At 40.3% G+C, this 24,636-nt stretch overlaps 2 protein-coding genes and 1 pseudogene across 2 annotated transcripts; all 3 read right to left on the bottom strand.

The window, feature by feature from the left end:
• Nucleotides 1-2,235: 2,235 nt before the first annotated feature.
• Nucleotides 2,236-3,528, bottom strand: LOC105074142 (olfactory receptor 8G1-like). Its single transcript, XM_010961615.3, has 2 exons — nucleotides 3,517-3,528; nucleotides 2,236-3,177 (listed from the first exon to the last, which is right to left on the bottom strand). Exons 1-2 carry the CDS (start codon nucleotides 3,526-3,528, stop codon nucleotides 2,236-2,238), a joined length of 954 nt encoding a protein of 317 aa, XP_010959917.2.
• Nucleotides 3,529-17,285: 13,757 nt separating this feature from the next.
• LOC105074198 (olfactory receptor 10D3) lies at nucleotides 17,286-18,218 on the bottom strand. The gene has a single exon (XM_010961696.2). It carries the CDS (start codon nucleotides 18,216-18,218, stop codon nucleotides 17,286-17,288), a length of 933 nt encoding a protein of 310 aa, XP_010959998.2.
• Nucleotides 18,219-22,148: 3,930 nt separating this feature from the next.
• Nucleotides 22,149-23,136, bottom strand: LOC105074197 (olfactory receptor 10D3-like; annotated as a pseudogene).
• Between the last annotated feature and the right edge of the window lie 1,500 nt (nucleotides 23,137-24,636).

Raw genomic sequence — 24,636 nt, 5'->3', positions numbered from 1 at the left:
GGATAGACGGGATTTCAAAATTGTATAATAGATAAACAGGATTATACTGTATAGCACAGGGAAATATACACAAGATCTTATGGTAGCTCACAGAGAAAGGAATGTGACAATGAATATATATATGTTCATGTATAACTGGAAAATTGTGCTCTACACTGGAATTTGACACAACATTAAGATTAAAGATCTTTAGATCTTTCAGTCTTTAAGGGAAATGTGTGCTATTTACTTTTTTTCAGTGGCTTTAATATTTCAATGACTAGAGTCCTGGGTTCCTGGCCTTTAAGTTACCATTTTCTAATACATAGGTTTGTGGTCTGTCCTGTCCTCTCTCTCTCTGTCCAGTTTAATTAACTTGTTCTACTTTATTTTGTTTTCTTTTTTCTATGCTCTTACTATGATCATAAAACTGAAGCAACATTTTTAAATCACTTGATTTCCTAAACAGACTTGCTACCTAGAAAGAGTGTTTCAAATCCATATCTGTAAGTTACGTCTTAGCTTTTAGGTTTGCAGTATTTTAGTTGACCCACTTCTCTTTCTTAGTGTAATAACGTACAGTATTCTTTTCACAGTAAGACCTCTGCCCATTTTTATTTGCCCATTAATGAAATCTACCACCCGTTTAAAGGGAAGCTCCATAGTAGAAGACAAAAATCTAAAGCCCTGATCAGAGCTTATGTATTTGACAAATCCAGGGACAAGTTGAGCCCTCTGGTGGGAGCTAGTCCTTGAGTCTGTGCAGAAGCCGCAGTAATTCAGTGAGGCTCACCACAGTTCCATGTCTGGGTTGTAAAGGCAGTTTACAGCAGCCTGGCCGCTCTGCTCTACTGGTCTTGGAACTAGTATTTCTTGAATATAGGGCTGGAAAGAGAGCGAAAATAATGAATGATTGTTCCACTCTCTCTTTTCTAAAAAAAAAAAAAAAAAATACATAAAAAGATTCTGTTTTCCTCACAATCAAATCATTACCTCTGATGTGAGCTTTTTACATTCTTCTGACAGTGTAATTCACAGAGTAGAAGTTTTCAGTTTTAATAAGTTCCATCTCACCAGTGTTTTTCTTCCATAGATCATGTCCTTGGAGTTAAATCTAAAAAGTCAGGCCTCACTTTACCACGTGATTTGCTATGCTGACCCATTAGACTTAAAATCTTCTTAAAATTTTTTTGATTCTCTATTGCTGCATACTTGAATTCAAGAATAAATTAGACTTGCTTCGGGGACTTCCTGGTGTCAACAGATTTTAATGACATAAGAAATCAGATATTCAAAAATTACCACATCTGTGTTGGAATTTGCCACCGAAGGAATTCAGAATTAGTACTTCTCAGTCCTTGTATAGAAACAAGTAAGAATTTTACTAGTTATCTTACAGATCTTTGAAGAATTCTCCAAACTTACACTTAATTGATTTGAACTAAAACCAAAAAAGCCATTTATAGCTCTTGAAGGAGTTAAAGGAGGAAGACAGAATTGGGTACATAGTGGTTTTCATATAAATATTTTATAGAGGGAAATAAATACCAAGAAAATTATCAAGGACCTACTAGGTAGCAGGCATTCTGCTACCCTGAGATATGGCAGTGCACCACACACGACAGGAGGCTACCTTGAGGGAGATCACAGTCCAGCGTGGATTTTGACAATAAACAGACAGTTACAACTAGAGTAATAGATGCCAAAGCAGGAGGATATTTGATTGGGCACAATAACAACAAATGTAGGTCTGTAACTCAGATTTTAAAAATCTAATCATGTTTCTTAAGGAGGAAAAAGAGGAAATAACTCAGAGAACAAAGGTGTGCGGTGGGAGATGAAGGGAAAGAGACTTTTCCAGAGTAGAGATGTGCAAAAGGTAAAGAATACAGTCATCACGTTGCTATGGTTTTGTTATTTTTTGATTGGGTAGAAGAAAGGAGGTTGATAATCACTGCTAGAAAATATTTTCATTGATAGAGGGTTTTTATCAATTGTATGAAAGAAAAGAGAAAGAGATAATTTTGATGGCACTAGTGGGTCCATGTATCCAAGTCATCTTTAGAATTTCTTTTAATCTGTGTCTCAATGATATTTATCAGAGAAACATCCACAAAGAAATGGCACCAAGGCCATAGGAGTAAGAAATAATGTTAATAGAATCCCACTAAATATATGGATATATTAAACACACCAATTCATACAATATAATAGACAATGATGTAGAATAAAAAGTCATCCTCATATTATTTCTGATCACAAGAATATCCTTCTTTCTAGCACTTTCTTTAGGGCAACATTGACATCTTTATTCCGAAGGCTATAGATCAGGGGATTCAGCATGGGCACAATAATGGTATAAAACACAGAGGACACTTTCCCTTGGTCCATGGAACTGACTGAGGATGGCTGCAGGTACATGAATGCAGCAGATCCAAAAAAGATCACAACTGCCAACATATGGGAGCTGCACGTGCTGAAGGCTTTGGATCTGCCTTCCTTGGAGCGGATGCGGAGGATGCTGGCAATGATGAAGATGTAGGAGCTGAGGATGGTCAGGATGGGGACAAAGATGTTAAGGGCTCCAAAACATAGAATGAGTAGTTCATTGACATAGGTGCTAGAGCAGGAGAGCTTTAGGAGGGGAAGAAGATCACAGAAGTAATGGTTGATCACATCAAGTTTGCAGAAGTGAACCCTAAGCATGCAGCCTGTATGAGAGAATGCACACACCAAGGCTATAATATACACTCCCAAAATCAGAGAGAAACAGGCCTGATGGGACATGATGACGTTATAAAGCAAGGGGTTACAGATGGCAACGTAGCGGTCATAGGCCATCGCAGCCAGCATGAAACACTCCGAGACGGCAAAAACAAGGAAGAAATAGAGCTGGGTCATGCATTCAGGGTAGGAGATGGTATTCTTCTTTGTCACAAAGTTCCCCAGCATTTTGGGGGTAATGACGGTGGAATGACAGACATCAATGAAGGACAAGCTACTGAGGAAACAGTACATGGGGGTGTGCAGGTGAGAACTGAGCCCAACCAGTGTGATCATGCCCAGGTTCCCCACCACCGTGACCACATAGATTCCCAGGAAAAGGAAGAAGAGGGGCAGCTGGAGTTCTGGCTGTTCTGTTAGTCCAGCGAGGATGAACTCAGTCACTGTGGAATGATTTCCTTCTGTCATTTCCCTCTGGGAACTTTATGTAAGAGAAGAAGAGGAAAATTTGAGGTAGATATTTATGGTCCTACCATTACAATGAAGTGTGACATAAAAATCGAGGGTTTTCACCCAGGTAGCTCCCGTTCCCTGTCTGTCTCCTGATCCATGTTAGTGCTCAAAGACCCTGAGATCTAAGATAGGACATGAAACTAAAAATCAGAAAGAACTATGCCTTTTTTGATCTGTGCTGTAAGAGTGGGTCTCAGTACTGCCCAGTCCCTGAACAGCCAGAGAACTTTTCTGTCAACTTTGATTGTTGTAAGAACTTTCCATGATTTGTTTGTATTCCTCTCAAATTGTCTACAGAGCATATACTCGCATGCCTGTGTTACATGTTAGGTAACTGATACATTGCTGTGGTTGGATATATTTGCCCAGAGTTAGGCATGTAATAAGCAAAGGATCAACGATATGAAATAAGGCCAGTCTCACCTTCCATCTCTTATTTTAACTGCTCATATCTGCCCTTCTATCTTTTATATCTTTTGTCATATGAGAGAAACTGTGCAGAGCAATTAATGCAAGGCGGAAAATTCATGTTAAGTACTGACAACAGTGTATCAACAACTGACCGCCTGTAGTGAATACTTCCACTCCTGGCACCTTTTCAAATATACAGAAAGAGTGGGTCTGGAAAGTACCTGGATGGCTAACAATAAGTCTATCATTCAGCCTAAACTCCACATCCAGGAAGGATGCAAATTTCCTAATGAGGAGAATTCAGAAGTGTGAAATACTAAAAGCCCAAATCCATTCATCCTAAAAACACTTATGGAATATTTACCATGTGCTAAGTCCTTGGAATGACCTGATGTGGTTCATGACCCTTGGGCTTATGTTCCGGGAAACCACAGCTGGCAGAATGTCAGCCTTGCATGATGCTTCGGCCGGAACAAGAGTGTGTGTGTTGTCTTGGTGTCTTTCTACTCACCTTCGAACCAAAGCAATCACAAGAGGCGCAAGAGACCAAAGCAGAAGGAACCTGAGTATGCTTCTATGGCTGCAGGAAGGGTTTGGAAGCAAGCTGATGATTCCAGGCACAGCGCACTGTGATGACTGTTCTGTCTTCGAAAGAAAGAGATCCAGGAGACACCGTCAGAGATTATTGGTGCATCAGAAAACTAGTCCTGTTTATTCAGTGCATGCCATGTGCTGTCCAGGCCCTTTTATAAGTGGAGTCTGAGGCATTTCCTCCCAGAAACCTTATGAGTGTATTATTCCCACTTTATAGATGAGGAAACTAAACCTCAGACTGTGGTTTTTCAATATAGATGTGGCTTTTGATTTCCTCATAATACAGATAAAAAATGACATAGCCATAATAAATAAAAGCAGTAATAAAGGACTTGAGCTAGTATTGATAGCTTCTGGAAATACTATCCTAAAATCAAAGCATGTATAAAACACATGCTGGATTCAAAGAACATAAGAGCTGGAGAAAAATTATAGTCGTGATACTAACATTCGTTGAGTGATTCTGGTTGGACCAGAGTCTAGATAAGATCCTGCAGAGATGAATCGTCAGCAAGTTACTTATCGTATCCATGTGTGGATACACAATGAACAGTGTTTGATCAGGATGCAACTGGCACAGCATGAACGAAATAAAACAAAAAGTCTTCGTCTTTCCCAAATTGTCAACTGCATATAAAATTCTGTGAACAGCATGGTGCCATTCTGCCACTGAAACGTCTGCCTGTGGTGTTTATGCTTATAGTGTGCGAAGCATGGCTGAAAACTGGTAAGTCCCACGCCAAAATTCATCTTTTATGTAGTACTTTGTCTCCCAGCTTCAGAGTTTTTCTAATATCACACTAATGATTGGAGCCACAGTAAAATAATCTCATTCTTTGGGAAAAATGTTTGAAAGCCATATATCTGACAAAAACCCTTGCAACTCAGTAATAACAGACAGCCACATTTTGAAATGAGTAGAGGATTTGAGTAGACATTTTTCCAAATAAGATATGCAAATGACCAGTAAGCACCTGAAAAGAGGCTCAAAAATCATTAGTCATTAGGGAATTATAAATCAAAACTACAATGAGATATATGCCCTCTATACGTGAGGATGGCTATAATCAAAAAGAAAGATGATAGCAAGGATCTGGAGAAATTAGAACCCCTACACAGTGCTGATGGGACTGTAAATGATACAGCTGCTTAGGAAACCAGTTCAGCAGCCCCTCAAAGCATTAAGCATAAATTTACCATGTGACCCAGCAGTTTTACTCCTAGGCACATACTCACAAGAGCTGAAAACAAATGTCCACCTAAAAACTTGCACATGAATGTTTAGAGCAGCGATATTATTCATAATAGTCAAAAGAGAAAACCATCCAAATGTCCATCAAATATGAATGGATAAACAAACGGTGGTATATTCATATAATGGAATATTATTCAGCATTAAAAAGTAATAAAGTATTGAGATATGCCACATCGTGGATGAACCTGAAAACGTTATGCTAAGTGAAGGAAACAGACACGAAAAGCCACATATTATATGATTCCATGTATATGACGTGTCCTGAAGAGATAAATTCATAGAGAAAGAAGCTTAAAAGCTTCCAGGAGCTGGAGGCAGGGGAGAATGGGAAGTGATTGCTGAAGGGTACAGGGCTTTTCTGGAGGGAAGTGATGAAAGTTCTACAATTAGGACATGGTGATGGTTGTACAACTCTATGAATGTACTGGAAAACGCTGATTTGCTCACGTGCCAAGGGTAAATTTTATGGTATGTGAGTTACATTTCAATGAAGTTGTTATAAAACAAGTCAAACAACAACAATAAAATGATAGTGATACCATATTGACCATACAAAGCATTCCACCCCAGCTTGCTAATTTGCCTTTGTCCTCTAGGCCTTCCGCATTTAGGTTATGTCTGATGTGTGCCTTTTCATTTATGCCAAGTATGCCCATTAGGTTTTTCTTCAAATGAGATCTTTTTCTCCCCCCAAAATTGTGCCAGGTTGAGCTGTAGTGCTCAAAAATTGTAACTATCTTTTACAATTATAATATTTTTTATCTAATACATAAACAAGAAAAATATAGTTCTTAACCATGAATTGTTAATCAGTTACAGACATAAGTCAGACATAGACTCTATTTAAAACATTTCTTCTGTGTCTTCATTGGAGGAAAAAAATAACAAATACAAACAAACAAGTAAAGTAAATACAGTAAGGAGACCTGAAATCAGTGTCAGAAAATACTCAGCAGACTTAAGTGAGGTGCCCAGTAATTTGCTGCGTGATACTGACTTTTGTCTTATGCCCGGAAGATCAGTAAGTTTTCCATCTCCTGCAGAGACAAACCATCCTTGACTCTGGGCCAATTCCATACATTACTATGAGAAATTTAAATATGTCTAATGTGCAAAAATTTCAACTCATTTTCAAGCCAAACCTGCTGCCAATTTTTGTAAATCCAAAAATGCAAAATGGCAGTTTCCCAGTTATCTTTTCCAGAATCACAGTTATTTCTTTGAACTAATTTTACCTAATTTTGTCTTATTTCATATTTAAAAGGCTGAGTTGCTGTATCCTTCAATATTTCTGACTCTTTAGAAAGGACAACTGCTTGTTTTTTCATGTACTCCTGGCCTCTCACAAACCTGGCCCACTCAGTACTGATGGCCATCACAGAAGGTCCGTTATGTCTTGTCCAGTCTGTAATGTTTGACTGCAGGTGTTGGCCTCTTAATCTTTACATGTGACCAGCTCCCCCTGAAGTCCGACTCTGGTGCATGCTCTTAGTTTCTATTACTTCCCATTCTGCCCAGGTAACAGCACCTGTCTGCCTGAATGCCTGTGATTCTTAAATGTGGAGAATTCCCAACACTGCATTAATGGTCTTTTCTGAACTTGGTCAGATTTACCTAAGAGATGAATGAATCCTGAGAAAAACACCAAAAACAATTTAAGAAAGAAAAATTTTTAAAGTTTTATAAAAGAAGTGTTACGATTCATAGCCAGCATAGGATCATTAAGTTATACCCAGAATTTTTGTTTCTTTAGGTTTACTAAATTAATAGAGTAAAAGACTTTTATCATCCCAGGTTATCTTGATTTCAAGAAAGCATTTGCTGAATTTCTTGTATAATCTGTGGACATGATAAAGTTACATGTGGTAGGTAAAAATATAGAACAATATATATCATAGTTACATGAATTCAAGGAACATCTAAAGATTACTCATAAAGTGAGAAATGTTGAGTTATTATTCCATGGGTCTGTATACTCAGTCTTATCTTGAAAAACATTCTGTCAATAACTCGGGCGATGCCATAGAAGAAATCTTTATGAAATTCGTAGATAATGTTAACAAAAGAGAGTAACAAACACTTTTATGATGGTAAGAAGATGTTGTAGGCCTGTGAATCTGGGCTGATATTACAAAGAGTTTCACTATCTGTAAGCGTAGAGTTTGCTGTGGACCCTCAGGATAGAGAGATGAATAAAATAGAATCCCTGCTCTTCAGAACGTTACAAACTAAAAGGAGTTGTGGGTGGACTGGACAATGTGATAAACATGTGATTGAACAGGTCCTTCAGGAGCATGGTGACCATGGTGCTAAACCAGAACAGACATCAATGAAGGCTTTCGAAAGAAGCCTGAACCTGGAAGGAGAAGTAGAAATAAGCCAGGTCTACAAAACATTCAAAATCGGGAAGCATTGGCCTCACAGCTCTTCATATTCAAAAGATCTGGATCAAGAGAAAAACACCTAAAACTGCCAATGAATTCATTAAAAAAAAAAAAAAGAACGTAATATCCAAAATAAAGGAAATGATAGTCCCACAAGATAAACTCACTCGGTGAACTATGCTTAGTCCTAGGGGCTGTATTTTATGATGGCGATTTTCAAAATATAACTGTCCAAAAAAAAAAAAACCAAACCTGAATATTTGGATCAAAATAACATGAACTGGAATTAGACCTTTTTTTGTATGTTACCTCAAAGGGCAGAGCTACGGCCGATGAGACACATGTTTGAAGGTCAAGAATCTCTAACCATTAGATGGGTCTGGAAGTAGCGTGGGTGGAATTATGAAAAAGATAATTTTCCATCGTCATATGTGTTACAGCAAAAGATGAGTAACCATTGGCTTCAGGAAATTCCCGTAATGTTGTGAGGAGGCTAGACTCTCTTAACAATCTGAGATTTAAAAGTTCTAAAACTTTCTAAAACTCGGATACTCACCTTTACTTGGAAACCTTAGTCTGGATTATATATATGCTTTAGACCAAGTACTAAGAGAAGTAGGTCTTGATGATGATGGTAGAGGCTGTTCAAGATAGAAAATCCTGGGCTCTCTTTTACTTAGGGCTCAAATGCAGGTCTCGATTGCTGAGTTGTTCATGTAGATACTAAGAATCAAGAACCGTGATTCCCCATTGTCCCTTCCTCATAATTCTACCAGAGGCGCTTGCCAAAGTGACATGCTTTCATCTAAGGTTTCAACATACAAGAGGTAGCATTAAAAATATATTGGAAGCTATTGGAGGCTCCCTCAAGATTTCCTTTCACCAGGAATGAGCTCTTGGGGTGTAGGAGCAATTAAAATTTGCTTTTTTCATTCTTCGTTAATACTCTTATTAGTTCCCTTGTGTATAATATTCTCAGTGTTGAGACGATAGACAGTCATTAGATTAAGGGCTAGAAATAAAAGCCTGCAGACACTGTTCTAGAAGGTCTTTGAAAGCAGCTTCCTATCTGAATATAATTTCTGTTTTTCCTTTCACAAGTTCTGTTAAGTCCACATCACTAGCCATGTTTAACCTGTTTCTGTCTAAACTGTATAGAGATGCTATATCAATGTACAACAATGTTCTTCTTAATTATGTCCTAGATGATGCCTCCTTTACTTTCAGTGTTGAACTAGCCAATACCAGGTATCAAAACTCGCATGCTGAGGGGCTCACAGTCTGTGAGGCACTAGCCTGCTTGTGGTCCCTTTGCCTGGCAAAGCAATACAGTGATTCTCTTCTAATTCTCCCAAAAATAAAACAAACAAAAATAACAACAGAAACTGCATTCTGACTTATAGTTTGAGCAAAGACAAGTAAAGAACCTAAGAGTTGTCATTCCTGTCCATACAAGAAAAAAACCAGATAAATTGAAAATTAATGACTTTTCTTGGACCCATTCAGAGAATAGAGGTTGCAGGGCAAAATGCCACCCTAAAATCTAGAGAGACAGGTGTATCCAGGGAGATACAGCCCTCATGATTTGCTCACCTGAAGGAGAAATCACAGAACTTCATCAGCTGGGGTAAACACTCAAATAATTATTTTGACAAACTGCTGAGGACTAGCATGCAGACTAGCATCATTCTGAGAAATTCTTGCAGTTCTCAGTCGTAAGGAGACCCCACAAAATACGCAGATAAAACTGATTTTAAAAAAATATTTAATTTTATTCAGCAGTCATAATTTAAAGAAAACATTTTTATCACATTGCAACAATAATCACAAGTATTCACTGTAGTTTAAAAAATCATCAGAAGAAATGCTCATAATCCAATTATAATAATCATAATTATTTAAAATAATTATCTCCAATGAATATTGAACACTGTTCAATATTTCAATTGTTTCTAATTTTTTTCAAATTATTTTATAAATAATAAGGTAATGAACATCTTTGGACATAAACACTTATGCAGAGTTTGTCATCTCTTCAAAATTATCCAGTCACTCGTAGAACAAGTTTCTTCCTCTATCACTGCCCCTTCAAACACAAACATCCAGATGACTCCTCAACCCAGGGAAAACCTTAAAATCTGTGCTAAGACTGGAGATGTTCTTTATCCACCAGAGGACAACAGAACACAGATTGCAGAACACACATGCCTGGCTGGTGTCCACCCTGGAGCACTCTAAGTCTACAGTTACAGACTTACTAGACTGCATCAGAAATCCAAGATAACTGCCAGGATTCCTGAAATCTATAAAGCTAATATATGTCCAAAAGGAGAAGGCAACCGTACTTGCCATTCTGCGTAGGTTCAAGTGATCAGGAACAGATAAGAATGAGCTAGGAGACCTAAAGACTTAAAGAGCTAGGAGAGCCTGTGTGCCTCATTCTTTTGAATCACAAGCTCCAGAAGCAAGGAGAGGACAAAAGTGAGTTCCTGATTCTTCCACCCTTCTGGGCTCGCATTTATACTGCACCCACTGTCTTACTGTTGCCGAGTCTAAACTCGTTCTGTTCCCCGCCCGATAGGCCAGTAAATCAGGAGATGAGGTGATGGGGCAAGGAATAGGGACTTTATTTGGAAAGCCGGCAGACCCAGAGGATGGTAGATTAATGTCTTGGAGAACCATCCTGCTCTAGTCAGAATACAGGCTCCTTTTATACAAAAAATAAGGGAGGGGGTGTGCTTGATTGGTGTAATCGTCTTGCTGCAGGCGTTCCTTGTTCTTGCAGCCATCCCCTTGGGCTAGGTCATGGTGTCCAACAAAACAAAGGTTATTCTCTACTACACTACTTTCAGTTTGGAGAGATAGGTCACAAGTGGGATCATCCTGACCTTGGACATCTATCTTTTTGCATTTTTGCATTCCATTGATATATAAAGTAGACTATTTAAATACAGCCTGGAGGCACACAGCTCTATGTAGCCAGTCCTTTGCTCAAAGCCTCACCCCAGCCTTCCCAAGACTTAAAAGAGGAAGGGATTAAATTCTATTACTGACATATTGTTCAAAGGGTGTTCTAAGTTCTCCAGCTCCAGGAATTGCTAAGAATCAAAACATAAGAAAACATTCTTATGACCAGGGCATGCAAGTTAGTGTAAATATGTCTCAGATCCCTTATAAATCTTAAATGTACTCTTGAACGTACGCTGTGTGTTTGTTACTCCTCTTTTACCTAAGTTTACAATCATAAATTTGGAAAATTTGTAAAGGATTATCATTCTCTAAAATGAGGCATTCAGTTTAGCTGTATTGAGTACAAGCACATTCCAGTGGTGGCTGCTCGTTCCATACGTGTCATAACCACTGTGGGTCAGTTGCCCACAAATGGTTAATTTTCATGGGTTCCAAATATAACTGCTTGTCAGAGTTTATGAGTGTACTTTAAACCCTTCTTGAGGTGCCTCAATTATTCTGCCACAAGTTCCACTTAGGTCTTATTATTTCATATAAACTTATGGATCTTTCTAGGGCTTGATGCCAGTGTATCAGGTATTCATCTTAGTTTAAAAAGCCTTTTGTCATTTTATTTCCCTCCACTCATACTTCTTCCTCAGCTTGGTAGCGGTTGTTAGGAGTGTAACCTGTACTTCTGTAAAGGAAAAGAATGTTGCTTTCAATGGTGTTTTGGTTTTTTTTAATATATTTTTATTGAAGTATAGACAATGGAATACTACTTAGCCATAAAAAATAATAAAATAATGCCATTTGCAGCTTTCTGTGGTGTTTTACAAGGATTAAGTCATTGGCCACTGTGGTCCCCGACCTAGAGTAAACTCTGAAAGGTATTCAAGGACAAGGAACAAGATAGGGCATTCTGTGCTTTGGGAAAACAGGCAGAATGGGCCCTACTCAGATAGTCAAATATATTTCAGGAGGAGTTGTTCTGAACCCAGATTTTTGCACCTTCCAGTACTTCCAAAGTGCTAAAATCATTAGCTGAGATGTCTATTCCTTGTGATTAGCAGTAACCTTCTACAGAGATGTGTGCTGGATGGCACGTACCCCTTCACCAAGTCACATATATACTGGCCTCTCCCCTGCCTCTTCAGAGCAGCTCCTTTTCTTCTTTAGTGAATGAGTAAAGGTGTACAGCAGGACTTTCTCAGTTAGATTATTGGGTTTTGTTTGCCCTTGTTTTTATTATTTAACTCTTCATCCATCTGATACTCATTTTGGTATATATTTTGAGTTTAGATATTTCCCTCAAAAAATGAGTTTTCCTAAATTTAGAATAAGCCTCTCTTTTTAATTGGTTTAAGATAGATATGTCTTTAAATGCTAAGTTCTAACAAATGTTATTATTGTTGTTTTTCTTTTTTTAATTATATGAATCCTTTGTAAGTGATTGTAAGTGTAAGTGAGGATTTTCAATCAGTAAATATCCCTGGTTTTAACAGATAATACTTGAGATCTTCCAGAGCATGTTGAGGGTGTGATAATTCTTTGTTAAAAGTTATCTTCATAATTTCTCAGACCCTGGACCTCTGGCACTAAAAGAATACTTGTTTTGTGAGGCCAAGGGATGTCTGCTCAAGACTGATATACAGTTGCTCCCCTACGATAGGTGAGAGCTGAGTGTTTACTCATGTGTCTCTCTAGGACCTTTCTCAGTGAGCATCTAGGGCCTTTGTCCTCCTGTGCACTCCTAGTTTGGTATCCCAGTCTTCCCTGGAGGCGAACAGGTTCAGAGGAGTTTATCAGAGCATCCATCCCTCAGAGCCCCAGCCGTCTGCCTCCCCTAGCCGAGCAGGGGAGAGTCAGGACAGCTTTTGAATCAGCGGTGAAGCTCAGAGACATATCCGCTGTATGAGTTTCCTATTGCTGCTGTAAAAAACATTACCACAAACGTAGTTAATGGCTTCAAACATTGGCAATTTATCGTTTTACAGTTCTGGAGGTTAGAAGTCCATAATGAGTGTCACTACGCTAAAATCAGGGTGTTGGTAGGGCTGAGTTCCTTCTCAGCTCTCATTTCTCTGGTTCTCCTCTGCCTCCCTCCTCCACTTAGAGAAATCTTTGTAACTACACTGGGCTCACCCAGATCATCTCAGTTATTCCCTCATGTCAGAGTCAGCTGATGAACAACCTAATTCATTTGCAGTCTTAGTTCCCCTGTGTCAGCGACCTGACACGTTCACAGGTTTTGGAGATTCGGCCACGGGCATCTTGGGGAAGCCTTATTCTGCCTACAACACCAACTGACAAGTTTCTCCACCAACTGATAGTAGAGCTACCAGATTCCACCGCTAGTCAGTTCTTCCTGGACAGGAAGGTCAAATCACACCCAAAGATCATCAGGAACACGCAAGAAATCCACCCAAGCAGGGTTTCTAGAATTCATAAGCAAATCCGCATAGCTCTTTATTTACATCCACCGAGAGTGGGTCACTGAAAATGTCAGCTCATTCACAAATTGAGGGATCTGAAAGGCAATACATTTCTTTAACTGCTCAAAAATATTAGACAAGTCTTTGAAATTACTCCATTTTTGCTTCAAAAATTGAGAGCTGAGTTGTTGTCAGAGGTGCAGCAGGGGCAGGAGGGCACAGAACCTGAGAACATAAGCCTGACTCTCTCGCTTGTTTTGAATCCGACAAGCATTTCTGTTTTACACGTGTGCGAAACCGATGCCCAAACATGTTGCCATGGCCATCTGTACATGTTGCCAGAACAGCAGACATCTTCCCAGAAAGTGGATTTTGTAAAAACAAGGAAACAAAACAAAGCAGACAGACAACAGCAACAAAAATGTGCATTTGACTAATCAAAATCAATAAATTATCTTGACTACTCACCTGTGACTGGCCCTGTACCAGGCCATAGGGAGAGGCTGATTTTAGAAAAACAGCTCTTTTGCAACTTGGAACCTAGTGGAGAACACAGCATTTTGCTCAGGAGAACACAAAGCAATAATCTCCAGTGAGACAGGTCTGAGTCAAGTCCTTAGATTGAGTCTAAATGCCACACAGAGAGAACAGGGGCCAAAAGGCTGGAGCCAGGCCGTGACACAAATGGAATAGGAGCAATGTTATAAGCAGTAGAAATGGATCTAGGACTTTTGGCATGATAGCATTAAATGCCTGCTGTTTGCATTGTCGTAGCTGTTCTGAACTCAGTTTTCAGTGTTGGGGAGAAGGGGTTTCCCCACACATTCAAGCAGTTTTCTGACACAAGTTTGCATGGAGAAAGAAACTGGAAAAGCAAGAGAAGGAAAGGGGAAAAGGCAATTATCTTTTTAAATGACCAAATTAAGAGGAAATGACACAGTTGTAGAGCACTGGTTTTCAACTGTATTGTCTGGACAAGGATTAATCCACATGGGACCTGAGATTCATGATGCAAGAGAATGAACAAGATTGATCTTTATAAAGTCTGAAATAACTTGAAATTTTGAGGATGAAAACAATTATTTAAAAATTAAAAATGGATTTATTATGGAATAGAACATAAAATATTCATGAATCACATTTTCAAATAACCTTTAATATAAAACGAAATCTTAGAAAAATTCTAAGGTTGATGCAGATAATTTCAAGATAACTATCTTGCCTCCATCATCTGCTGTTCCCTCCCAACTTCATCCCATCCTACACAATTTTCTCTTCACAGCCTTTTGAGTCGCTTCAATGGAATATTTTAAGAAACACTGGCCAATGGCACATAAGTAGGACCAAGAATCATGAGACTTGGGTTTGGAAACCAGTTCCACCCCAATTATTCCATTTTCTTAGTTATATGTCTTAGCTTTAACGTCTTTGAGTTACTTTTTTATCAGTACAATGAGGATAAGAGTGCAGAATTCAGAAATACATATTGATACATCACCAGGAAAAGCCTAGCAACTCTTCCAAAGGACAACATAGACTGATATTCGTGACCTTAGCACATTTATCACAATCTAGACTTCTGATCTTCAGTTTTGCAGTCTTGGAAACTTAATTTTCTCCTCACACAGAAAGGAAATTGATCTCTTAGGGGGTCAGTTTCACATTAACCAAGCACATAAAGCTGTGAGGCATAAAACCAGAATTCTATTTTATTAACTTTCCATGAATCCAGGATACTTACCATTGCTTAGAGAAATATTCTGCTGCACATGGGAAATCTGAATGCCAAAAGTTCAATTTAAAATGTGAATCGTAGTTCACTAACTAGCAAAATCTGCACCTGTGGTTTGTCTCCAATAAGATCTTCCTAAGAAGTCAAATTAAAAGGAAAACTGGTAAATTGCATCAAGTTGAACAGAATCCATTTTTCTCAGGCTTTGGATTTTATTAGTCAGTAATATTCAATTAAGGCTACATATAAGGTTACCTACTTCTTATTTTGACAAGACATTAAAAATATAACTAAACTATAGCTACCATTAAAAAAGGAAGAAAGGAGGACATACAGTTTCAGAGGAAAAAAAAATACATCCTTTCCAAGGAAAGACAATGCCAACATTAAAATTTCAGTTTTATCATACTTTCAGACTATTCCATAGACCAGAGTTGATAAATCACCAAATTAGGCATTTTAAATAGCTGTTGCATTCATCACTCAATATAAGTAATTTTCCAATGAGCTGGTAATACTTAGAATCAATTGGCTACAGCTTCCTTCACTCCTTTCTACATGAGAGTGGACTTGACCTTGAAACCAGAATATTTGGATAATGACAGAGGGAGGCACACGGTAGATGTTTGACTGGAGTCAGCTTTTTCTCCAGCTCCTGCTCCTTTTTGTATCCTTGGTCTTCCCTCCTCTTTGCACATTTTCTCAGATGATAAAATCAAAGATTCCAGTGCCTTCATTTATAGCACATTTAGGCAGGCCAGGCTAAGCTATGATGTTCAGTAGGTTAGGCGTACTAAATGCATTTTTTTTTTACTTACTGTATTTTCAATTTATGATGAGCTTATCAGGACGTAACACCGCTGTAAGTCAAGGAAGATCTGTACCTGATGCTTCTAGGGTTTCAGAAGATTCTCAAAGGATAGTTTGCTGTTAGGATTCACATCTAGCGTTTCTCAAGAGGGGACTGTGGAGGTGAACTTGCATTATATCACAGTGAATCAGGAGGTACTCGAGCTGGAATTGTAATAATACAGCGCTAATTAGGCCAGAGGTACAAAGGGTTGAGGTAAAATTATGTGAAGTCCAGGCAATGAATGCAGTGGATCCAGTGAAACCCACCTTTGCCTTCTGTAATGTTTCTGATCTAATCAGTGCCTTCCACAGAGCTGCTTTGTAGCCATCTGTGAACCAAAGTAGGTGTCTCTGATGTAGATCGAATAGGGAAGAGGTTACCTGAGACTAAGTATAATAAACATCACCTTTATAATTGTTTCTATTAGAAGAGGAGAATTGTTTGGTAAGTAATTAAATGAACCCTGAAGCATGAACAAGCATAGCTTGAGCTGTTAACAAGCTCAAGTGCATATTGAAGGTTCAGATCCAGGTGCTAAAGAAAAGGCAACAACACCTTTAAAGTCATGGGTAGAAGGAAATCCTTAGTCTTGGAGGATGCCATGGAGATTACATACTCCAGAGGCCTTCCAACTTTTCCCAGTGGAATTTTGCCAAGAAATACAACAGGTATAGCAGGTAAAAGGGAAATTTTCTCTATACTTAACATGAAGCCTTAGAATAAATTCACTGGCGCCTTGGGGCTCCTTGAATCATACTTGGAAAACCACTGGCTCAGTCTAATTATCTGACCTGATAAAAATGCATTTTATCACATTAATAACCACTCTATTAGTGGACAGTGAAATGGAAACATCCAGCCTAGAATACTAGCCACAAAGCTTTTCACTTTCCTTACACAGTTGGAACTCATCTTATTTGCCTAAGAACCTTAAGGCAGAGAAAGCAAGGATGAGAAAAATCATGGGGTGCAGAGGAGAACATGTCCATTGACAAATCCTAAGTTATTCCCTTTTTTACACAGTTGAAAAGGAAAAAGAGAACACTTCATTTTGCCTCTGGCAATTAGTCTGTTAATATTAAAAGAGAAGGTCCTGTCATGCTCCCAATCAGTTATTTAAAGTTGCTTTCTTCTGTTTATTCCCTTTCCTCATAAACTTGGTCTCACGCATTGTTGGGAAAGGTGGGAGAAATGGTGCAATGGTCTTTTAGTGGCAGGAGGTTTTCCATAGAAGGAAAGCGAAATAACAACAACCCAGATGATGTTATTTTGAAGCTGTGGGGAGGGGACTTCGGTAACACAAGAAAATAAAATAGACAAAGTGATGAAGTATTATGACATACTGGTCCACACCATTCAGCATGCACTGCAAAGCCACATGTAAGGATTCCAGAATAAAATTTCCCATGTTGAGGGAGAAAGAATTCCATGTCATCAACCCATCCATCCGTTCTTATTAAATCTCAGGAATGTGATTTGTCCAGTGCAATATTTTTTTCAGGGCTGATTTTACTTCCTTATTCCTCAGGGTGTATATTAAAGGGTTCAGCATTGGTCCTACCAGATTCATCAGAATTTGGACCACAGTTCCCAGCATGGGGTTGGGGGTGGGCTGCAGGTAGACGGTAATGATGGGCCCATAGGCACAGAGGATGGCAATCAGGTGGGCACTGCATGTGGAGAAGGCACGGCGGCGGCCCTCTGTTGATCGAATACGCAAGATGGAGATGGAGATTCGCGTGTAGGATACAAGGATGAGGAGAAAGCAGACGAGAGATATTAGGCCCACGTTGGTGAAGCTCACCCTCTGGGCTAGGGATGTATCAGCACAGGCCAAGGGCAAGAGTGCTGGGATATCACAAAAGAAGTGATCCACTTCATTGGGACCACAATACGGCAAGGTGAAGGTCAGCCAGGTTAGGATACTGGAATGGACACATCCTAACAGCCACGTGCCCACAGCCAGGGCCACGCAGATTCTAGGGTTCATGATGACTGTGTACCGCAGAGGGTAACAGACAGCAGTGAAGCGGTCATAGGCCATCACGGTGTACAAGAAGCACTCAATGCTGCCAAGAAAGTGGAAGAAGAAGAGCTGGGAGACACAGTCCTGGTAGGAGATGAGCGGGCTCAGTCCCACGAGGTAGAGCAGCATTTTAGGACAGGTCACGGAAGAGAAACTCATGTCAAACACAGACAGGTTCCCCAGGAAGAAATACATGGGTGTGTGGAGGCGAGTGGAAGAAAGAACAGCCGTGAGAATGGATGCATTTCCCAGCAGGGTGCAGGCGTAGAAGGGCAAGAACAGGACAAAGAGTGCGGGCTCCAGCCCCTCTGTGTGCGGGATGCCCAGGAGGATGAACTCAGTCACCGCAGAGCGGTTCTCCATCTCCCTCCGGGAGAGCCAGTCCTTGGGTAGGAAGAGGGAGCAGGAGACAGGGAAGGAGGTCCTGGCTGGATGTCAATGGAGTGAACACACTGGGAAATGAGATGTGTGATTTAAATGACAGTGTTTGGGCTAGGAGTTACGGAAACACTACTTACGAACCAAGTTTCAGGGCATTTTAACTGGAATGTAGCTACCTTAGCCACCTTGATAATTTCTGTAACATATTTTTCCTGTGCTGATTCCAAATGCAAACATCCTTTATTAAAACAATATTTTAAAAGAAATATGTTGGAGCAAGGATTTTAACAGGAAGGGTGGTACCCCCACAAATATGCACCCTCAGAATGGAGGGGTATCAGAAGCCTCACAATCACCCTGGGGCTCATTATATCTCTGGGGGTACGAACTGTGACCTGAGAATCACTCTATTTGTGAACCGCTACAGCTGACAAAATTATATTTTATTCTTATCTCTGTTTTTTGGTGAGCCATAGGGTTAAATAATCAGCACATTACCACTTGAAATGTCTACACAACACGATTTCAGTTCATTTAATCCACACAGTAACTCTTTAGAAAAGAAAACATCTGGACATTAGACAGGCTACACAGTTCTACATTGAGGTCACTGTATGTGGCAGAACTAGGGATCTGAATTCTTCTTTCTTTCTTTCTTTATTTTTTAACATGAGTCTTTCCATTATGTGCATCTGTGATGGGCTATGATGTTACTAATCTTGTCAGATTTTGCGCCCGTCCCACCCCCGTGTTATTCACGCTTTTCCTTTTGATGTCACAAATCTCTAAAAATGTTCCCACTCCTCCTTAGTAAGCAATGGAAATCCAGCCTGCCTGCCCCTGCACCACCACCACCACCACACACATATACTGAAATACAAAGTCTAGAAGAGTAAATGCCTTTTCACGTGCACTTCTCTATCCTCAGTGCAGAAAGCGGTGCCCGGCACAGAGTAGGTCCTTAATAAATATTTGATGAATGAAACAGTGAAGCGACTCGCTCAGTAACTGGCAAGAAAGGATATCATTCAGTTGTTTTGTCTTGTACGAGGGCTTATATGACACCATCAGCTATTAATACTCCTAAACAACCCTGTAAAGAAGCTTAATCATATACCTGTTCATTCTTTGCACCATCCTCTGAATAGTCAGAGTTTGTCCCGGGTGTTTTATCAAGAGGAGTCGCACATGACAAAGAATTGGACAAAAGGTGTCAGGGTATAGGCTCACTTAGAGGGTCCAACCTTTTAATCTCTTTGAATTAAGACCAAATCTCTGGTTATAAAGGGCAATAGCAAGAAAGGAGTTTTTAGTTGACAAGCCAACATGGTGAGTTGAATAACAAACCAAGCAAACGATGTCCTATTCTTGTGCCCAGTAGCCCCAAGTCCTTTTCATCCTGGACTCTGAGACCATTTGTAAACCAAGGACTCCAGATTCCCCTCTCCACTGGAAACTTGAGGAAGAAAAGAGGAGTAGAAATTAAAGAGATGAGGGTGGCACTTCTGTAACTCACAAGGAGGGAGTGGATTCTTTTATTATCTGCCTCTCTGGGCTCATCCATCCATATTTGCCTTTAAGCCAGGGTCAGGGATCTCCTGCCATCATCTGGAAAGTTCTCTCTTCTTAGTGAAATAAACTGAGATTAAATGACAGAAAGCTGAAAGTACCTCTTGTCTTCTCAAAGATTTCTTCCAAGACACTGATAGCTACGTTGTTTTCTCATATGTGGAAATTTAAATGCTGTTGGGGCCCTTGGGATCCCCTTCCTGAATGAGTCCTGATTCAAGGGGGTTGTTGAGCAAAGGGAGTAATTAGAAGTGGGTAAATGATCTAGCTGAAACACAATGTGGTTTTCCCCCTTGTAGCACGACTGTGATGTGAATAAGACAGAGCCATATCTACGCTTTTTATCTCTGTGACTGACCTTGGGAAGTACAGGAAAAGGTGAGAGGTACAGCTCAATCATCGTGGACATAGAGAAGCTACTCCCTCGGTTTTGGGGTTTATTTTTAGAATAGGAAATAATAATCGTAAGTCTGAGGCTTTTAACATCTGATTTCACATACTTTGCCTCAGTTTGTCCATAGCTCTTCTACATTTCAAACTATGATGTTTTGGTTTAGAAATAGAATTTCCATTCTCAGACTCCTCAGCAAGGAATTTTGTCAATTGGCAGAGCTGGCTTCCCTGAGCGAGGAATTGTTCTCCACATGATTTTTCCAGAATTGTATCCATGTATTAATCAACAAATTCTTATTAATAACTCATACAACTATGCACAAAGCATGTCTGCTGCATCTGGAATTTCTCTTCTGTAACAGGAGTCAAGAACTTTGTCCCTTGAGAACTAATGTTTGAAATGTAAGAATTGTTGATCTTGTATGTAGCAGAAAGCCACATAGTTTTCAAAGAACTAAAAATAAATAGATAAAAGCGTAAGTTAATGAGCTAGAGAAAATAAAAAGAGAAAGGATCAACAATGCCAAATTTTGGCTTTCTGAAAATACTAAGAAAATAGTTATGCCTTTGCAAAGATGATTAGTGGGAAAAAAAGAGAGCGATGACACATAGAAACAACATGAGGAATAGAAAATAGGACAAAAGCACATGGACTAAGCAGATTATATGATATATTAAAGTATTTTCAAATAAATTTGAAAACTGATAAACTGAATAAAATCTTAGAAAGATACAACTTAGAACAGACTCAAAAAAGACATGGAAAATATAGATCATCATATGTACTAGTTTCAATTGTTGCATAGCAAATTACTCCAAACATTAGTGGTTTAAAATAACTATTTATTATTCCAGTTTCTGTGGGTCAGTAATGCAGGCACAGCTTAACTGGTTTGCTCTGGCTCAGAGTCTCATGAGGCTGCAGTTAAATTGTTGGCTGGAGTTATAATCTTCTTGAAGGCTTGACTGGGGAAGATTTACTTCCAAGGTTAATCACATGGCTCTTGGCAGATGAGCCATAGGTCTGTCCATAGGTCTGCCTCACAGCATGACAGCTGGCTTCTCCCAAGGCAGTCAGTCAAGACATAGCAAGACAGGGCAGTACACCCAAGATTGAAGCCAGTCTTTTATAACCTGATTTTGGAATCTCATCACCTCTGCCACATTCTATTCACTAAAAGCAAGTCACTAAATCCAAGGGAAGTGATTATACAAGAACATGAATCCTAGAGAGTGGGCATCATAGGAGAGCATATTAGAGGCATTGTAGGACAGTGGGAGAGTGATGAACTATTAAATCAATGGCGCTGGGACAACTGGCTATTCATATACTTTTTAAAGAAAGGAATTGAATTTTTACCTCATCGCAAACAAAAGTCAATTCCAGATGGATTAAAGGCTTACAAGTGAAAATCAAAACAGTAAAAAAATTACATACATAAATTAAGGATAATAGATGACTTCTAAACAAGACACAAAAAACTCTGAAAGAGATTATACTGGGAAAATTTGGTAAACCATTCACGTTAAAATAAGGCATTGATTGTATTAAAAAATACCTTAAAGCTAATAAAGAGAGGAACCACAAAGTAAAAAACTATTTGCCGTGCATTTTAACAATAAAAGATTAGTATCTAGAATACGTTATCTGTGACAGAGCAATTTATACCCTGCATGGCATAGCCCGCCTGCAGCCTGTGTAACTGACGTTTCATTGGAACAAGCCTCATCTTGTTTCATTCGTTTACATATTTTCTGTGACTGTCTTCGTGCTATCATACCGGAATTCTGTGTTTGTGGCAGAGATCAATGGTCCCCAAAGCCTAAAATACTTACTGTCTGGACCTGTAGAGAAAAATGCCTGCTGAAGGTCAGAGGTTTCTATCAGGATTGCTTCCCTGTCTCTATGGCAGAAAATACCTTACAACTGTCATAGATACTTTTTTTTTCAAATTAACACATAAATGGGAAGGGAAAAAAATCAGCTCTACTCCCAAGTGGACTAGAGACCGCCTCTGAAACAGCCGGTCCCCAGCCGGCTTCTTCAGGGCTCCCTTGACATCTTTGTCAGAGTGTAGATGTTGGGGTTTAGTGTGGGAGTGATGACATTTCCAAAGATTTGCATTGGGGTTACCAGAACCTCGCTCAAAGATGGCTGGCTATAGATGAGTGCACAGGGCCCAAAGAACACCGTGACCCCTGAGAGGTGGGAAACACGGGTGGATGCCACCTTGTGCCCCCCTTCAGCAGTGTGCATCTGTAGGATGGCGATGACAATGTGGACATAGGAGGTCAGGATGAGGAGGAAACACATTGTGGGCAGAAGGCTAGTGTTGGTGAAGCTCACTGTCTCAATAATGAGGGTGTCACCACAGGCCAATTTGACAACAGGAAAGATGTCACAAAAGAAATAGTCTATCTCATTAGACCCACAGTATGGCAAGTGGAAGGTCAGTGCAGTGAGCATTGTGGCTTGAAAAGAGCTCACACACCAGATGCCAGCAGCCATCCCGGCACACACCTGACGGTTCACGATGATGGTGTAACGCAGTGGGTGGCAAATGGCTACAAACCAGTCCTAGGCCATCACCGAGTAGAGCAGGCACTCACTGCAGCCCAGGAAGTGGCAGCAAAAGACCTGGGACACGCAGCCCCCCAGGGAGATGACGCGGTTCTTCACCAGCAGGTTGGCGAACATCTTTGGGGTGCTCACAGCAGAGAAACCAATATCCAGCACAGAGAGGTTACAAAGAAAGAAACACATAGGAGTGTGGAGGCAGGAATCAAACATCACAGCCACCAGGATGAGTGGGTTTCCTAGCAGAGCGCAGAGGTGGAAGGTGAGGAACACAACAGAGGGCACAGTTTGCTGGCCTTCTGCATGTGGGATGCCCGACAGGGTGAACTCTTTGACCGAAGTGTGATTCTTTACCTCCATATAAGTTAGATTTTATCCTGGAAAGAGGGAAAAGTGACAATAAGTTAAGGACCCAAGGCACCGAAATCCACTGCCTGCTACCTACAGATTCATGAAAAGAAAGACAGCGGTAGACCGTGTTCGTGCAAGGGTAACGTGCGTGGTGACGCAGACCGCGGGAGCGGCAAGTACCCTAGACGGAGGTGCGGCCTCGGGTGAGGACTGGATGCAGGCAACTGGACTGATGTGTGGACAGGTGTTATTTATTATTATCAGACAGAGAAGAGCAAGTGACAAAGAGAGTAGCAGCAGTGAGAATCCACCTGGTCGGGTCTCGGAACCCGCTTTCTAGCCCACGCTTGAATGCAGCGTCTCGGGAACCGCTGCTGCTGTAGCCACTCCTCTCCAAACGTCCTCTGACCCGCAGTCCTTCTCTGGCCTCCCAGGTCCTGGACTTTGATTCTCTTCCTTTGCTCTGCCCCTGTGGATGAAATTCTCTGCTAGATGGGTCATCCGATTTGGGATTTCTCCCACTGACATTTTTCTATCCAAATTCTTCTTACAGTGTCCCTTTAATTGTAGAACACGGAAAAGTCTTATTCCACCACCAAAATCAGCCTGGGCCCCCACACCCCGGGCTGGGCCTGGCGTTCTGGGGTCCTGCTTAGGTGAAAAGAGAGCTCAAGACACTAACTGAAGACATGAGAGCTGCCAGCTTGTCTAGAACCCCCGGGATAGGCAGAGAGGTCAGTTTGTTTAAGGAGAAACAGCACCTTTGTGACAGGCTTCCAACCAGGGAACAAAGCACTAAGCTGGAGGAAGGACCCTGAAAACAGGTCAGATGAATTTTAGTTTTCCTACAAGGACATTCACTCATAGATGACAAATAGTTAAGAGATACTCATGCAAGGAATTATCTCTCACCACTGCTCAGCCCCCCACCGCACGCGCGCACGCACACACACACGTTGTTTCTCCCTGTAAAGCATTTCTCACCTATTCTTTACTTCATTCAAACCAAAAACAAGCAATAACACCTGAAGTTCAGCACCCCTTCTGTGAGGTCCCTCCCCAGTCCCATAAAAATATATTCCACATGTTATGTTTTATTTCACACCTGACCACAATATTTATCCTGGAATGTTCTAGTTGTTTATCTGTTTCTTTTCTCCAGCAGACTGTGACATCTCTCATGTAGGCTAGTGCATCTTCTTCATCTCTGCATTTCCTGCTCCCAGCACAGAGTTCCTCATCAAATGACATCTGAATGAGTGAAAATGAAAGGGAATTGGGTCCCGTCTTTTTTTATTACAAATTGTTCTAGTCTGACCATCTGAGCAGCTACAACCAGGAAATTGAGGAACGGGAAGAGGTCTTCAAATGGACTCAGAGAGGCTAGAGAAGGAAGGGTTTGGGATGCACTAAATTTGACATCATTTGAGATATATTTTCACCTTCCTGTTTAGATTCTTATTTACTGAAAAACAGAGGAGAATCAGCACAGAGGGTTTTTAGGAGCTG

This window comes from Camelus bactrianus, chromosome 33 (genome assembly GCF_048773025.1).
Source record: "Camelus bactrianus isolate YW-2024 breed Bactrian camel chromosome 33, ASM4877302v1, whole genome shotgun sequence".
Taxonomy (NCBI): domain Eukaryota; kingdom Metazoa; phylum Chordata; class Mammalia; order Artiodactyla; family Camelidae; genus Camelus; species Camelus bactrianus.
Note: the sequence above shows the minus strand (reverse complement) of the source record. Positions and strands in the feature narration are given on the sequence as shown.

What these genes read in the sequence shown, in the direction of transcription:
- LOC105074198 (XM_010961696.2), bottom strand. Translation starts at nt 18,218, where the DNA reads ATGGAGAACCGCTCTGCGGTGACTGAGTTCATCCTCCTGGGCATCCCG.